Source organism: Anser anser, assembly GCF_964211835.1.
Source record: "Anser anser genome assembly, chromosome: 29".
In the NCBI taxonomy this organism is placed as follows: domain Eukaryota; kingdom Metazoa; phylum Chordata; class Aves; order Anseriformes; family Anatidae; genus Anser; species Anser anser.
In genome coordinates this window covers 1,227,599-1,243,123 of record NC_139750.1, presented here as the reverse complement: position 1 = coordinate 1,243,123, position 15,525 = coordinate 1,227,599, and the positions used below count along the sequence as shown (strand labels likewise).

Below are 15,525 nucleotides of genomic sequence, written 5' to 3'. Positions count from 1 at the left end.
ACTGCAGGACACAGGCTCCTCTCCTCTTTTGGAGGTCCAGCTGAGGAGGAGGTGGCTCATGCCCTAAAGCCCCTGAGGGCAGAGGCTGTGCTGGGTGGCAGAGGAGAGCAGGGGGTTGCTGCAGAGAAGGTGCCTGCACTGCTGGCCTGGCAGGGAGTGCCTGAATCCCCCCTCCCTTGGTGTTTCAGGCAGCAGCTCCCTCTCCCTCCCTGCCCACGTCTCTGCTGCCTGGAGCTGCCTCTGCTGGCAGCTGCTTCCCTGTCCCCACATCTCCTCCCTGCCATTGCTCACAGAACCTATCCCACCTGATGTGTGCTCAGCTTTGTTCTGCAGACATCTCCTGTCCCAGATAATTGCCCAGGGACATCTCCTCATATTCAGCAGATATACAGCAGTTCTGACCTGTTTTGAGAGTCCTTCAGGGCAGGAAATTGAAAGTAGAGACCCCAGAGAGTGCCTTCCCTAGTAGTAGTGCAGGCCTTTCTCTTCCATTTCAAGAATCTCCCCCAAAGATTCCCTGGGGATGCTGTGGAGCTGTAGCCACCCTACCCCAGGCAGCAGCCTCTGGGCACCAGCAGGACCCTGTCCTGCTCTGCCCTTCTGAGGGGACTCCTTCCACCCACAGCTTCTCCCCGCAGTGCCCTGGGCAGCTCCCCGGCAGGCTGAGTGCTGAGCCTGGCAGACGGCAGAGGCCCTGCCCTAGCACACAGCCCCTGGGTCACGGCAGTGACCCTGCTCTGCACCACAGCCCTGGACACCCCTGCCTGGAACCCGGCTGCACAGCCTGTAGCCAGCCCCACAGAAAGAAACCATCATCCCATGTCCCTCTGACAGCTATGGCAGGTAATCCCTGCTCTGGAACTTATTGTTCTTCTCTTATCGTAGGAACTCTTAAGTGTCCTCCTGAAAGATCCCAGAGGCTGTGGGATTTGCCAGCAAATCTGGAGATGGCAACAGGAACAACAGCTGTGCTGCCCTGCAGCCAGACACTTACCCTGTTCAGGGCTGGGAAGATTTCTCCCGCAGTGAGCTCTCAGCAGCCCCCCTCCACACTGCCTTTAACATCTCCCTCCCTTCTCTCAGCCACCCTTGTCCCCTGCACGCAGTGCCCCCAGCCCTGCTGCGCTGTGCAGAGGAGCTGCTCCTGGGCAGAGCTGTCTCTCTGCAGCGCTGCCCGCTTGCCAAGAGCTCCCCTTGGGCCCAGGAGCCTGTCCCAGCTCAGCAGCACAGGGAGCTCTCGACAAGTCCCTGGTCCTCCAGGGGAATCAACTTTGAATCAAACTGATTCAATCACTGTTCTTCCTTCTGTCAGCTAGAGAGAGACACCGGTTTCCAATGCTGTCTTTTCTCCTGAATCAAAATAGGAGTTCCTTATGGGAATCTTTTTTTCCTCTCCTGTTATTATTTAGGACCCCCCCAGTTTGTATTCTATTTCTTTCAAGCACTTGTTAATATTCAGGAGAAGGAATTTTTTTTCACAGCAAATGATATCCCTCTGTCTACACAGACTACACAACCCAGCAAGTTCATGGAACCATAGAACGTTTGGAGTTGGAAGGGACCTTAAGGTCTAGTTCCAGTCCCTGTGAAATGGGCAGAGTCACCTCCCTCTAGAACAGTTTGCTCAAGGTCCCATCCGACCTGACCTTGGACACTACCAGGGATGAGGCATCCACCACTTCTCTGGGCAACCTGTTCCAGGGTCTCGCCAGCCACTGCGTGAAGAATTTCTTCTTTAGATCTGATCTAAATCTACTCTCTTTTAGCTTAGAAGAACTGCCCCTTGTCCTATCACTACACTCCCTGATAAAGTCTCTCCAGATATTTCTCCTATTTTTCTCCCCCTGTTCTTTTAAGAATGGGGAGGGAGAGAGTGGCTGTGTGGTGCTTGGCTACCTCCTGGGGATAAAGCACAACACAGCCAGGGACACAAACCTGACTGACAAGTGATAAAGGAGACAGTGAGGGAGCCAGACCTGGTCAGTCACACTGCCTGGTGGGAGCATGGGAGAGAGAGAAAACATTTCTTCCAGCAAGGTTATCTGACCAGGAACCTTGTCAGTTGGGAAACCAAGGGAAAAGAGGGAATACTTGTAAAAGGGGATGTCCTATGAGGAGAGGTTGAGGACATTTGGGTTGTCTAGTCTGGAGAAAAGAAGTATGAGGGGGACCTCATTGTTCTCAGCTACTTCATGAGGGTGGAAGTGGAGAGGGAGGTGATGATCTCTTCTCCCTGGTAACTGATCACAGAACGTGTGGGAATGGCACATAGATGCACCGGGGGATGTTCAGACTGGACAGCAGGGAAAATTTTCTGTATTCTGAGGGTGATCAAACACCGGAACAGGCTTCCTTGAGACCTGGTTCTTGTTCCAAGCCAGTGTCAGTGTTCAAGAAGCATTTGGACATTGTCCTCATTAATATGCTGTAACTTTTGTTTAGCCCTGAAGAAGTCAGGCAGTTGGACTAGATGATCTTTGAAGGTCTCTTCCAACCGAACTATTCTGGTCTAGTCTAGTCTAGTCTAGTCTAGTCACTACACACGTGTGTAGGCCCCATTTATGTATTGGAAGGCCACAATAATGTCTCCTGGAGTCTTCTTTTCTTCAGACTAATCCCAACTCTCTCAGCCACTCCCCACAGGACACGTATTTGGTGTGCCTTTGGTATTCATGTGGTAGGCTGCAGGGGGTGCTGGATGGTGAGGAACGTCAATCTGAACACTTTGGGTTAGCTCTGCTGGCTGTGTGCCATCACAATGTCCTGCACAACTCCAAACTACATGGCGTGGGGGCAGTATGAGAAACAGAAAGCCTTCATGCTGTGCAGACACACTCCATGACTGTTCCTAAACCCTCTCAAAGCCAGTTTCCTCCTGCACTAAAACACAGCTGCCCTGGAGAACCCCTGTGCAACAGCTGTCTTGAAGAGTGTTTGTTCTGTTTTCATCTTTCCTTTAATATGTGACCAAGTCTTGGAAGACAGAAGATGCTACAAAAGGCTTTGTCTGGAAGGCAAAGTTGAGGCTGAGCTGAGACATAAATAAAAAAAAATCATTTATTGAGTTATTTAAACAACACTGAATAAAATGTATTTTTCTTTTATTGATGGTGTGAGGAATGATAGGAAATATGGCATTTGCCTTTGCAAGTAATGCTTCTTGGAGCTAGGAGGCACATTCTGCTACTCACCAGGGCTGATCCAAGATGACCAAGAGTGGCTGTGCAAGGACATCAGCCAGCTCCCTCTGCTCTCATGGGTGAATCCCATCAGGTCCCATAGACCTGTGTATCCCATTTGGTCAAGTATGCCCTGCCCTGACCCACTCCCACCAAGTGTACGTCTTCCTTGCCCCAGACTTTACCCCCATTCTCTGTGACCTGGGATTCCCAAAGGCCAGACTTGCCAGTACTGATTGAGGTGAAGAAGGAAGTCAGCACTTCAGCCTTTTCCCTGTCCTGTGTCAACAGATCTTGGTCCTCATTCAGCAGTGAGTCCATATTCCCGAACCTTCCTTTTGCCACCTATGTACTTCTAGAAGCCCTTCTTACTGCCTTAGACATCCTTGGCCAAATTCCATTAGAGTCGGGCTTCGGTTCTCTGCTATTCTTCCCTACATGCTCAGACAAGGCCTCTGTAATCCTCCCAGGTTATCTGTTCTTGCTTCGACCATATCTATGCTTCTTTTCTGTGTTGGAGTTTGGCCAGAATCTTCCGGTTCATCCATGCAGGTCTCTTGCCATTTTCACCTGATTTCGTCTTTCTTGGGATGGACTGCTCTTGATGTTGGAGGAGGTGACCCTGGAATATTAACAAGCTTTCTGAGACTGCTCTTCTCTCCAGGGCCTTATCCCAAAGTGTTCTTCCAAGCAGATATTGAAGAGGCCACAGACTGCTCTCCTGAAGACCAGAGTTGTGAGCTTGCTTTTTCTGAGCTACGCTGTCCTCCCACAGGATCAATTCCACCATCTCCTGGTCACTGCAGGGAACATTGTTGACTCTTCCTGAACATACCATGAACCACAACCCCCAGATCCCTTTCTGCAGGGTTATGCTCCATCCACATGTCCTCCAGTCTATACGTATATCCAGAAATACACTGTTCCAGGTGCAGAATCTGGCATTAGTTCTTGTTAATTTTATATGGTAGGCAACTGACCAGTGTTCAAATCTATCAAATGTCTCTGTAAGGCCCCTATACCATCAAAAGAATTGAAGGAGCCTCCTAATTTAGTAGATGTAGGGCAGTCCACTCATGTGCCTATGCTCTCAAACACCTATTTTTTTCTCTCCTCCATTCTTTACTTATCCCTTGATGTATCTGTCAAGGAACAGACCAACCATTTTCAGAGTGTGCTGCTCAGCAGTACCTTGAGACTCTTGGAGAGCTGCATAACCTCCACCAATGGCCCTCAGGGGCTGCAAAGATAGACTGAAAGCAAACCTATTTCTTCCCAGGGTGATTTCTTCCCTGGCCTGGCAAATGAGGGCAGAAGAATTTTCTTCCCACTGTCCATCCCAGTTCTGTTTCTCATTGTCATTGCAGAGAGCATTAAGTTTTAGGCATGGTCTGAGGAGTAACATTTCAAAGACGTACCAACGCCCTCAGCCAGGTGCACAGACCAGGACAAGCTGGAGCCTGTGATTTCTGACATCCATGGAGTCACTGCCAAGGCATGGTGGGACAGGACATGCAGTTATGGGACACTTCAGTGGATAGATACAGACTTCAGGACAGACAGGCTGGAATGATCCAGAGTTCCTGGGCAGGAGCTGCCTCCTGGGTAGCCAGAGCCCCAGAAGAAGGCAGATCTTCCTTTCCTGTTATGTGCCTTGTCCCACTGCCCAGCAAAGGGCTGACAGCTGCTGCTCTGCTATGGTGCTTCCTGGCAGGCAGCAGGCACGGCTGGGCAGGGTGACCCATTTCCACTTGCTCATCTGTCTCTCCTCTCTCTCGGTCATCCTGCTTGTCCTTTTCCCTCCACCTGTTTCAGTCTTTCTCTTATGCTGGGGCTCTTGGGTATGTCAGCTCCTTGGAGTGATGGGGAGGAGTTCAGCTGAGGATCAGACACTGGTGCTCAGCATCCTGCAGAGGAGGTGTCTGCAGGGGAACAAGGTGCCAAAGGGCCTTTCTAACCTGTGGAGCTTCCGGCAGGGCAGTCAGCAGTTTCAGCTGCAGAGTCAGGCACTAACCTTGTGGCTTCTACCCCAGCCATGTGGCCATGGGGCTGTGGTGTCCCAGCACTCCTGGGTGCAGATACTGACAAGCTCTTCAGTGTTCAGAGGGGTTTTACCTGAGAGATCCTGAATATCGGACCTGGCCCCTGCATCCCCCCCTGCTCCCAGATGCCACAGAATTAGAGCATGACCTACTCCTCGGGAGTCTATGGGCAGAGGTCCTGCCCCTCATGGCGTACTCAGACAGCAGAAAGCAGAGCTCCCAGCAGAGAACTGCAGCAAGGTTCTGCCAAATAGCACAGAGGATAGGCGTGTTGTGGGGGAGAGTCTATGAGAAATAGCTTTGGTTTTGTGCAGAGAAATCTGTTCTAACTCTTCACTGTCTTTTTCTCTTTGGACAGTTGTCAGGGCCCACAGAGAGAAAATGTTCAACAGCAGCTTCCCGACAGAATTACTCCTCCTGTCATTTGCAGACACACGTGAGCTGCAGCTCCTGCACTTCGGGCTCTTCCTGGGCATCTACCTGGCTGCCCTCCTGGGCAACGGCCTCATCCTCACAGCCGTAGCCTGCGACCACCGCCTCCACACCCCCATGTACTTCTTCCTCCTCAACCTCGCCCTCCTCGACCTGGGCAGTATTACCACCACTCTCTCCAAGTCCATGGTCAACTCTCTGTGGGACACCAGGACCATCTCCTGCTTGGGATGTGCTGCACAAGTCTTTCTGCTAGTTTTTTTACTTGGAGGAGAGTATTTACTTCTCATTGTCATGGCCTATGACCGCTATGTTGCCATCTGCAAATCCCTGCACTACAGGACCGTCCTAGGTGGCAGAATTTGTGTCAAAATGACAGCAGCTGCCTGGGGCAGTGGCTTTCTCAATGCCATGGTACACACTGCCAATACCTTTTCCCTCCCCCTCTGCCAAGGCAATGCCCTGGACCAGTTCTTCTGTGAAATTCCCCAGATCCTCAAGCTCTCCTGCTCTGATGCCTACCTCAGAGAAATTGGCGTTGTTGGGTTTTCAGCGTGTTTACTCTTTGCATGTTTTGCTTTTCTGTTGCTGTCCTATGTGCAGATCTTCAGGGCAGTGCTGAGGATTGCCTCACAGCAGGGACAAAACAAAGCCTTTTCCACATGCCTCCCTCACCTGGCTGTTGTCTCCCTGTTTCTCAGCACTATCATGTTTGCCTACTTGAAGCCCCCTTCCACCTCTTCCCCATCCCTGAACGTGGCGTTGACAGTTTTGTACTCGGAGGTGCTTCCAGCAGTGAACCCCCTCATCTACAGCATGAGGAACCAGGAGATCAAAGGGGCACTGAAGGAACTGATCCTACTGGTGGTAATTAAGAAAGAATAAGCTGTCTGTCTTTCTTCACAAGAAATCTCCAATTGATCACAGACATATGTTGTGCTTTGGAGTATTCTGTCATTGGTAACCATGGTTGTACACAAGTGTTTGCATTCATTCTACTTCTGCAGGGACACGAACACAGTCAGACTCACTCAGAGTCCTTCTGTAACTGTGCCTATTGTCGCATGACAGGTGGCCTTCTGTGTTTCTTCTATTCATTTAAAAAGGATTTTTTTTTTTTCAATGCAGAGCCCTGGCATCAAAGCAGAGCATTTTCCCTATGCCTCCAGCACCTCATTTTTTCCTCCCTGAAGGTCCTCTCCATCTGGTTCCCATCATCAGATTGGGTGCTGGCAGTTCTGTACGCGGTGATGTCTCTGACATTGAACTCCCTCATCTGCAGTATGAGGAACTACGAGTTCCAGAAGGCACTGAGAAACTGACCACAAGGAACCTTGTACCATCAACAAGAACTTGCTTCCTCTTCTATGCACAGATCTCAGAGTTTGTCTTTTCCTGTAGATAATCGTACTAACGTGTTATTCTTTAGGTTTACACCACTTCTCTTGAGGCTTCATCCAATCATCTCTGAATCTGTCACAAATGCTTTGAATGTGGTACAAGACCTGACCTCCCTACCAGCATCTCTGGAAAAAAACAGCATCCTGAATGCACTGCCAGTGTCTCCTGGGGCAGTGAAGAAATGAGGCAAGGGAGGCAGGAGACCAATGTCTGAGTCAGGATGTCATAATCAAACTAAAGCATAGAAAGGAAAAGCAAAGGCAGTGGAGGTAGGGACAAACAAATTGGAAAGTTCATAGGGATATGGCCCAGGAGTTTAGGGATGGGATCAGGAAAGCCAAGGCACAGCTGGAGGGAAACTTGGCCAGGGATGCAAAGAATAACAAGAAGGGTTTCTGCAGATACGTAAGGCAGCAAAGAAATTGTACCCTCCGTAAAAAGGGTCACAAGGGACCTGACTAAAACTGACATGGAAAAGGCTGAGGTACTCAACACCATTTTGGACTTTCTCACCAGCCCATTCCACACCTCCCAAGTCACAAAATGTCAAGGCGGGGACGGGGGAGATGAAGTCCACTCACTGTAGAGAGAGAACAGGTTTGAAACTACCTGAGGAACCTGGGGGTGTAAACTCCATGAGACCCAATCAGGTGCATGCCAGGGTTCTGAGGGAACGGGCAGATGAAGTTCCTAAGCCACTATCCATCATATTGGAAAAGTTGTTGGGGTCAGGTGATGTCCCCAGAAGTCTGAAAATATAACACCTATCTTTTAAATGGCTAAAAATGACAACCCAGGGACCTACAGACTGGTCAGCCTTACCTCTGTGCCTGGGAAGATCTCGGAGCAGAACCTCCTGGAAAGCATGCTAAGGTTCATGGAAGACAGGGAGGGGATTTGAGACAGCCAAAATTGCAGTTGATACAGTAAAGGGAAGGGACGCCATGCAGAGGAACCTAGACAGCCTTGAGGAATGGGCTCATGTGAACCTCCTGCAGTTCAACAAGGCCAAGCACAAGGTCCTGTTCCCAGGACCAGTGGGACTTGTCCCAGGACAAGTGTCCTGGGTCAGGACACTACCCAGCATCAGTGAAGATTGAGTGATGACTGGTATGAGAGCAGACCTGCAGAGAAGGACTTGGGGATATTGGTAGACGGAAACCTGGAAATGAGCTGGCAATGTTCACTTACAGCCCAGAAAGCCAGTCGTATCCTGGACTGGATCATAATACCATAGGTGGCAGGTCTAGGGAAGTGATTCTCCTCCTCTTCTCCATCTGTGTGAGACCCCACCTGCATCCTGCTTTAGGGTCCTAGTGTAAGAAAGAAGTAGACGTATGATAGAAGGTCGCAAAAATAATCACAGGACTGGAAAACCTCATCAAGAAAGCTTGGGAGAGCCGGGGTACTTCAGAGTATAGAAGAAAGGCCTCTGAGGAGACCTTAATGCGGCCTTGCAATACATAAAGGGGGTGTACTGGAAAGTTGTGGATAGATGCTTTAACAGGATGTATAGTGACAGGACAAGAGGGAACATTTTCAAACTACAAGAGGGTAGATTTTGATCTCCAATAAGGTAGAAATTCTTTACTGTGATGGTAGCTAGATACAGGACCAGGTTGCCTGTAGAAGTTGGGGATGCCCCCTCCCTTAAAGTGTTGAAGCTCAACTTGGATGGGGCTCTGAGCAACTTCCACTACTGGAAGAGAAGGTGTCCCTGCCCATGTCAGGGGAGGATGGAACTAGATGATCATAGAATGATTGAAGGTCTCCCCAAAGCCTTCTCTCCTGCAAACTGAACAACCACAACTCTCTCAGCCTGTCTTCACAGGAGAGGTCCTTGAGCCCTGTGATCATCTTTGTGGCCCTCCTCTGGACTTGTTCTAATATTCCCACTTTCTTCTTATGCTGCGGGCCCCAGAGCTGAACAACGTACTCTGGTGGGGTCTCATGAGAGCAGAGTAGAGGGGAAGAATCTCCTCCCCTGCCCTGCTGGCCATGCTTCTTTTGATGTAACCCAGGATACGGTTGGTTTTCTGGGCTGCAAACACACACTGCCAGCTCATGCTGAGTTTTGCATCCACCAACACACCCATGTTCTTCTCCTCAGGCCTGCTTTCAATCCATTCTCTGCCCAGCCTGTATTTGTCCTTGGCATTGCCCCAGACCAGATGCAGGACCTTGAACTTGGCCTGGTTGAACTCCATGAGGTTTGCACAGGCCCACGTCTCAAGCCTGTCAAGGTACTTCTGGATGGCTTCCCTTCCCCCCGTCATGTCAACTGCACCGCACAGCTTGGTGTCATCGGCAAACCTGACGAGGGTGCACTTGATCCCACTGTCCATGTAACCAACAAAGATGGTAAACAGTGCTGGTCCCAATACTTACCCCTGAGGAATACCACTCTTTACTGATCTCCAGTTTGATGTTGATACAGTGACTGCAACCCTTTGAGTATGATCATCCAGCCAATTCCTTACCCGGCAAGTAGTCCACCCATCAAATCCATGTCTCTCCAATTTAGAGATGAGAATATCATGCGGGGGCATTGTCAAATGCATTGTACAAGTTCAGGTAGATGATGTCAGTTGCTCTTCCCCTATCCACCAATGTTGTAATCTTACCATAGAAGGCCACCAGATTTATCAGGCACAATATGCCCTTAATGAAGACATGTTGGCTGTCACCAATCACCTCCTCATTTTCTCTGTGTACGATCTTTCCTGGAGTGCTGCAAAGAATGGCTGTAAGTTCTTCAGAAAGGAGAGGCAACAAAGGAGGGGCAGTGGTGTGGCTCTTTATATTAGAGAGTGTTTCGATGTTGTAGAGCTCAGGGCTGGGAATGATATGGTTATGCCCCTATGAATAAGGATCAGGGGGAAAGCCAACAAGGCGGACATCCTGGTGGGGGTCTGTTATAGATCTCCAAATGAGGATGAAGAAATGGATGAAGCATTCTGCAAGCAGTTGGTGGAAGTCATGTAATTGTCAGCACCTGTACTCATGAGGGACTTAAAGTTCCTGGACATACTCTGGGAATACAATACAGCTCAGAAGAAGTGGTCTAGGAGGTTCCTGGAGCATGTGGAAGATAGCTTCCTGATTCAGCTGGTTAGTGAGCCTACCAGGGGTGTGCCCTGTTAGACCTGCTGTTCATGAACAGAGAAGGACTGGTGGGAGATGTGGTGGTAGGGAGCTGTCTTGGGCAGAGTGACCACGAAATGGTAGAGTCCTCTATTCTTGGTGAAGTCAAGAGGGAGGTCAGTAAAACTGCTACCTTGGACTTCCAGAGGGCAGACTTTGAGCTGTTCGGGACCCTGGTCTGGAGGGTTCCTTGGGAGTCAATCCTGAAAGGCAGGGGTGTGCAGGAAGGCTGGATGCTCCTCCAGAAGGAAGTCTGAATGGTGCAGGAGCAGGCTGTCCCGTGTGCCTTAAAATGAGACGGCAGGGAAGAAGACTGGCATGTCTGAACGGGGAACTTTTGCTGAGTGTCCACGAGAAAAAGAGAGCTTATGTCCAGTGGAAGAAGGGACAGACAACTTGGGGAGAGTGCAAAGAAGTTTCTAGCATATACAGGGAAAAAATCAGAAAGGCAAAAGCCCAGCATGAGCTCATCATGGCCACTGTGGTAAAAGATAACAAATAATCTTTTTACAAATCTATTAAGAGTAAGAGGAGGACCAAGGAGAATCTGCATCCTTTACTGGAAAAAGTTAGAGACCTGCTATTCCACCTGGTCTGTCACAGGTCCATTGGGCCAGATGGGATCCACCCGAGGGTGCTGAGGGAGCTGGCGGATACGATTGCTGAACTGCTTTCCACCATCTATCAGCAGTCATGGTCATCCAGAGAGGTCCCAGATGACTGGAGACTTGCAAATGTGACACCCATCTCTAACAAGGGTCATAAGGAGAACCTGGGGAACTACAGGCCTGTCAGCCTGACAGGAAAGGTGAGGGAACAGGTCATCTTGGATATAATCACACACCATATATGGGACAACCAGGGGGATCGGGCCTAATCAGCATGGGTTCATGAAAGGCATGAACCTGCCTGACCAACCTCATTTCCTTCTATGACCAGGTGACCTGCTTGGTGGATGACGGAAAGGTTGTTGATGTAGCCTACCTAGATTTCAGCAAGACCTTTGACACAGTCTCCCACAGTATTCTCCTGGAGAAGCTGGCAGCCCATGGCTTGGACAGGTACATACTTTGCTGGGTTAAAAACTGGCTGGATGACCAGGCCCAGAGAGTGGTGGTGAACGGACTGAAATCAAGCTGGTGACCGGTCACTGGTGGTGTTCCCTAGGGGTCGGAGTTGGGGCCCAACCCCTTTAATATCTTTCTTGATGACTTGGATGAGGGAATTGAGCGCATCTTCAGTAAGTTTGTAGAGAACACCAGGTTGGGGAGACGTGTCAGTCTGCTGGAGGGTAGGAAGGCCCTGCATAGGGACATGGACAGGATGGGTTGATGGGCAGAGGCCAATGGGATGAGGTTCAACATGGCTAAGTGCCAGGTCCTGCACTTTGGCCACATTAACCCCATGTAACACTACAGGCTTAGGGCAGAGTGGCTGGAAAGCTGTGAAGAGGAAAAGGAAAAGGAAAAGGTGCTGGTTGATGCTCACCTGAATATGAGCCAGCAGTGTGCCCAGGTGGCCAAGAAGGCCAACGGCATCCTGCTTTGTGTCAGGAATAGTGCAGCCAGCAGGACCAGGGAGGTGATCATCCCCCTGTACTCAGCTCTGGTGAGGCCGCACCTTGAGTACTGTGTTCAGTTTTGGGCCCCTCACTACAGGAAGGACATCGAGGCCCTGGAACATGTCCAAAGAAGAGCTACGAAGCTGGTGAATGGTCTGGAACACAAGTCCTATGAGGAGTGGCTGAGGGAACTGGGGTTGTATAGACTGGAGAAGAGGAGGCTCAGGGGACATGCTATTGCTCTATACAACAACCTCTATATACAACTACCTGAAAGGAAGTTGTGGGGAGCTGAGGGTCGGCCTCTTCTCGCAGAAAACTAGTGATAGAACTATAGGGAACGGCCTCAAGTTGCACCAGGGGAGGTTTAGTTTGGAAATTAGGAGACATTTCTTCTCAGAAAGAGTACTCAGGCATTGGAACAGGTTGCCCAGGGAAGTGGTGGAGTCATGATCTCTGGGGGTGTTCCATGAAAGGTTGGACCTGGAGTTTAGTGACATGGTTTAGTGGGTGACATTAGCAGTAGGGTGATGGTTGGGCCAGATGATCTTGAAGGTCCTTTCCAACCTTAATGATTTGATGAATGAGCTGGCACTGTGCGTATGAAGCCCAGAAAGCCAACTGTATCCTGGGTTCTATCAAAAACAGCGATGACAGCAGGATAAGGGAGATGATTCTCCCTCTCTACTCTCCTCTTGTGAGACCCTACCTGGAGTCCTGCATCCAGCTCTGGGGGCCCAGCACAACAGACATGTAAGATTTAGGACTTACAGAGTGGGACCAGAGCAGAGCCGCAGAAGTGATCAGTGGAGCGGAACACCTCTCCCATGAAGACAGTTGGGCTTGTTTAGCCTAGAGAAGAGAACACTCTGGGGGAAACCTTCTTCAGGCCTTCCAATACTTAAAAGGGGCTTACAAGAAAGATGGGGAGAGACTCTTTCTAAGTCCAACAAATTTGTGACTCAGTCATTCTGGAATACCTGGTAATGTTTCTGAGAACTTTTCAGTAGTATCCTTGCACCTGTTGTACCACAGGTTCCCATGAGTCAGAGCCTCATTTTGAGAATTACCCTGCTCAATGTGTAACCTTGAGGAGCAGGGATTTACAAGCAGCAGCCTCAAATGCCTCAAAACATAGGATTGTCATGCAGTCTGACTGTGAAGTCCAACCCTTTCTTCCCTGAGTCAGAAGGGACCTCTGGAGGTGTCCACTACCATCATCTTCTCTGAGCAGTGATAGCTTCACAGGTAGATCAGGTTAGTCAGTGCTTTCTGCAGCTGGGTATTGAAGTCTCTGGGCCCATGACCCAGTGCTGATCCACTGGTGGCTGTACCCCCAGTATAGACACTGATGCCAGCAGAAGGGTGGAGCTGGTCAAATTTCAAAGATCAGCTCCCCTTGGGCCGTGGGGAATGACTGTTCCCGTGCTCCCCACATGTGATCCCCAAGCTGGCAGTGCTCCTTTGCAGAGCAAATGGGCTGTGGTGCTGTGGGGTCAATATGCATGGCTGTGCTGGTCAGGGTGGGAAGCAGATTCAGCTAGGTCTAGATCACTGGGCTGGACCAAACAGAAGTACTTCACGAAGGGGGAAATGAATCACCCCCCAGCTTCCCTTCCCACTGCCTCCTGGGTTCCCACTCTCTTCTCTGAGATTGCAGAGTCACAGGTTCCCTGTGAATACCTGGCTTTAGTTCTTTCCCTGTGGCTGAGATCACAGTGGGAGATCTCTCACTTTCAGAGGGGCAGCAGTCACTGCCCACACCAGGCTCCGCTGTCCCTGGAGGTACCCTGGGCTGTGCAGGTAGCTCCAGATTCCCCTCCTGAAGGACATCATCTACGGGTCACATGTGGGAACAGCCCTGGCTATGTAATGCAGTGACCGTTTGCTGCCTCTGCTGTCAGCAGACACCCATGGGTGAGTTTAAATCTAGCCCTTGGTCTCTGACAGGTCACAAATCAACAGTGAGCCATTCTCTCCTGAACTGAAGGAGGAACAGTCCCTTGTGGGGAACAATTCTTTGGGCCTATTCTTGACACTGGTTTGGGAGAGAAATCCTAGCCTTCGGACAGTGCACACGGGTTATCCCATTTATTACAAAGTTTTTATGAGAGGATTAACTGACTCACAGTTATATGTACATGTATAAAGCATCCATATGAGACAGAGCAGTTTCACTCATTCATTGCAGTGGGAGGAATCCAAACATCTATGTGGGAATGCAAGAAGCAAAAGCAGTCAACATGACAATAAGGAAAAAGCAATTTTATTAATAATGAAAAAAAAAACCCACATTTGTTGCAAAAAAAAAAAAAACAAACAAACAATGGGATGCACAATTTTCATTTCTGGAGAGTGAAAGAAACTTTATGAGTACTGAAAAACATCCCCCAAATCAGTTTCCTAACAGCATCCTTTAGCTCCTGGTTCCTCATGCTGTAGATGAGAGGGTTCACTGCGGGAGGCATCACCGAGTACAGAACTGCCAGCAAAAGATTAAGGGAGGAGGAGGACATGGAGGGGGGCTTCAGGTAGGCAAACACGATATTGCTGATGAACAGGGAGACAACAGCCAGGTGAGGGAGGCAAGTGGAAAAAGCTTTGTGCTGGCCCTGCTTTGAGGGGATCCTCAGCACAGCCCTGAAGATCTGCACATAGGACAGCACAAGGAAGACAAAACACCCAGATGCTAAACAGACACTAGCCACAACAAGCCCAGCTTCCCTGAAGTAGGCATCAGAGCAGGAAAGCTTGAGGATCTGGGGAATTTCACAGAAGAACTGGTCCAGGGCATTGCCTTGGCAGAGCGGGAGGGAGAAAGTATTGGCAGTGTGCAGCACAGCATAGAGGAAAGTACTGCCCCAAGTAGCCGCTGCCATGTTGACACAAGTACTGCTGGCCATTATTGTCTGATAGTTCAGGGGCTTGCAGATGGCAATGTAGCGGTCATAGGCCATGATGGTGAGAAGAGAAAACTCTGCTGTGACAAAGACAACAAACATAAAGACCTGGGTAGCACAACCTGTGTACGAAATGGCCGTGGTGTCCCACAGGGAATTGGCCATGGCTTTAGGGACAGTGGTGGAGATGGAGCCCAGGTCAATGAGGGCGAGGTTGAGGAGGAAGAAGTACATGGGTTTGTGGAGGCGGTGGTCGCAGGCTACAGCTGTGAGGATGAGGCCGTTGCCCAGGAGGGCAGCCAGGTAGATGGCCAGGAAGAGCCCGAAGTGCAGGAGCTGCAGCTCGCGCGTGTCTGCAAATGCCAGGAGGAGGAACTCGTTGGGGAAGCTGCTGTTGGACATTTGCTGCCTCAGGGCATGGTTGGCTGTCCATGGAGGAAAAGACAGATATATGTTAGAGAAACTTCTCCAAGCAAAACCCACTCCTTCTCTCAGAAGAATCACAGAAAATCAGCGTTCCCTGAGCTGAATGATTCATCTCATTCTCCACCCCTCCCATCTGAATGACAGTTTGCCTGACAGTATAAAATGAAGCTTGGGTGACTTGTTCCCTTGAAGACACCTTTGTACGGGTATGGGGTTGAAGGCAGTCTGTGTCGGAACAGAAGATTACACTCACCTGCACTTCAGAGAAAGTGAGTAGAAAAACCACGCACATGTGGAGAAATAAGAGAGAATACCACAATGCTCCAACCAGCTGAGAGAGGGAAAGGCAGATGGGCATGCAGGGAAGCCTTCAGCTTACCAAGCCTGCATGCCACCTATGGAAGTGACTCTGCAGGGAAGGCACTCTTAGCCTCAATGTT

At 49.9% G+C, this 15,525-nt stretch overlaps 1 protein-coding gene across 1 annotated transcript in view; it reads right to left on the bottom strand.

The window, feature by feature from the left end:
• The window catches only part of LOC310887884 (olfactory receptor 14C36-like), a 50,351-nt gene extending 35,062 nt beyond the window's left edge, over window positions 1-15,289 (bottom strand). Inside the window, exon 1 of the mRNA XM_083814060.1 lies at window positions 14,768-15,289. Within this exon, the coding sequence (XP_083670186.1) occupies window positions 14,768-15,061 (294 nt within the window). The 5' untranslated portion in view covers window positions 15,062-15,289. The remainder of the gene's footprint in view (window positions 1-14,767) is intronic.
• Window positions 15,290-15,525: the final 236 nt, after the last annotated feature.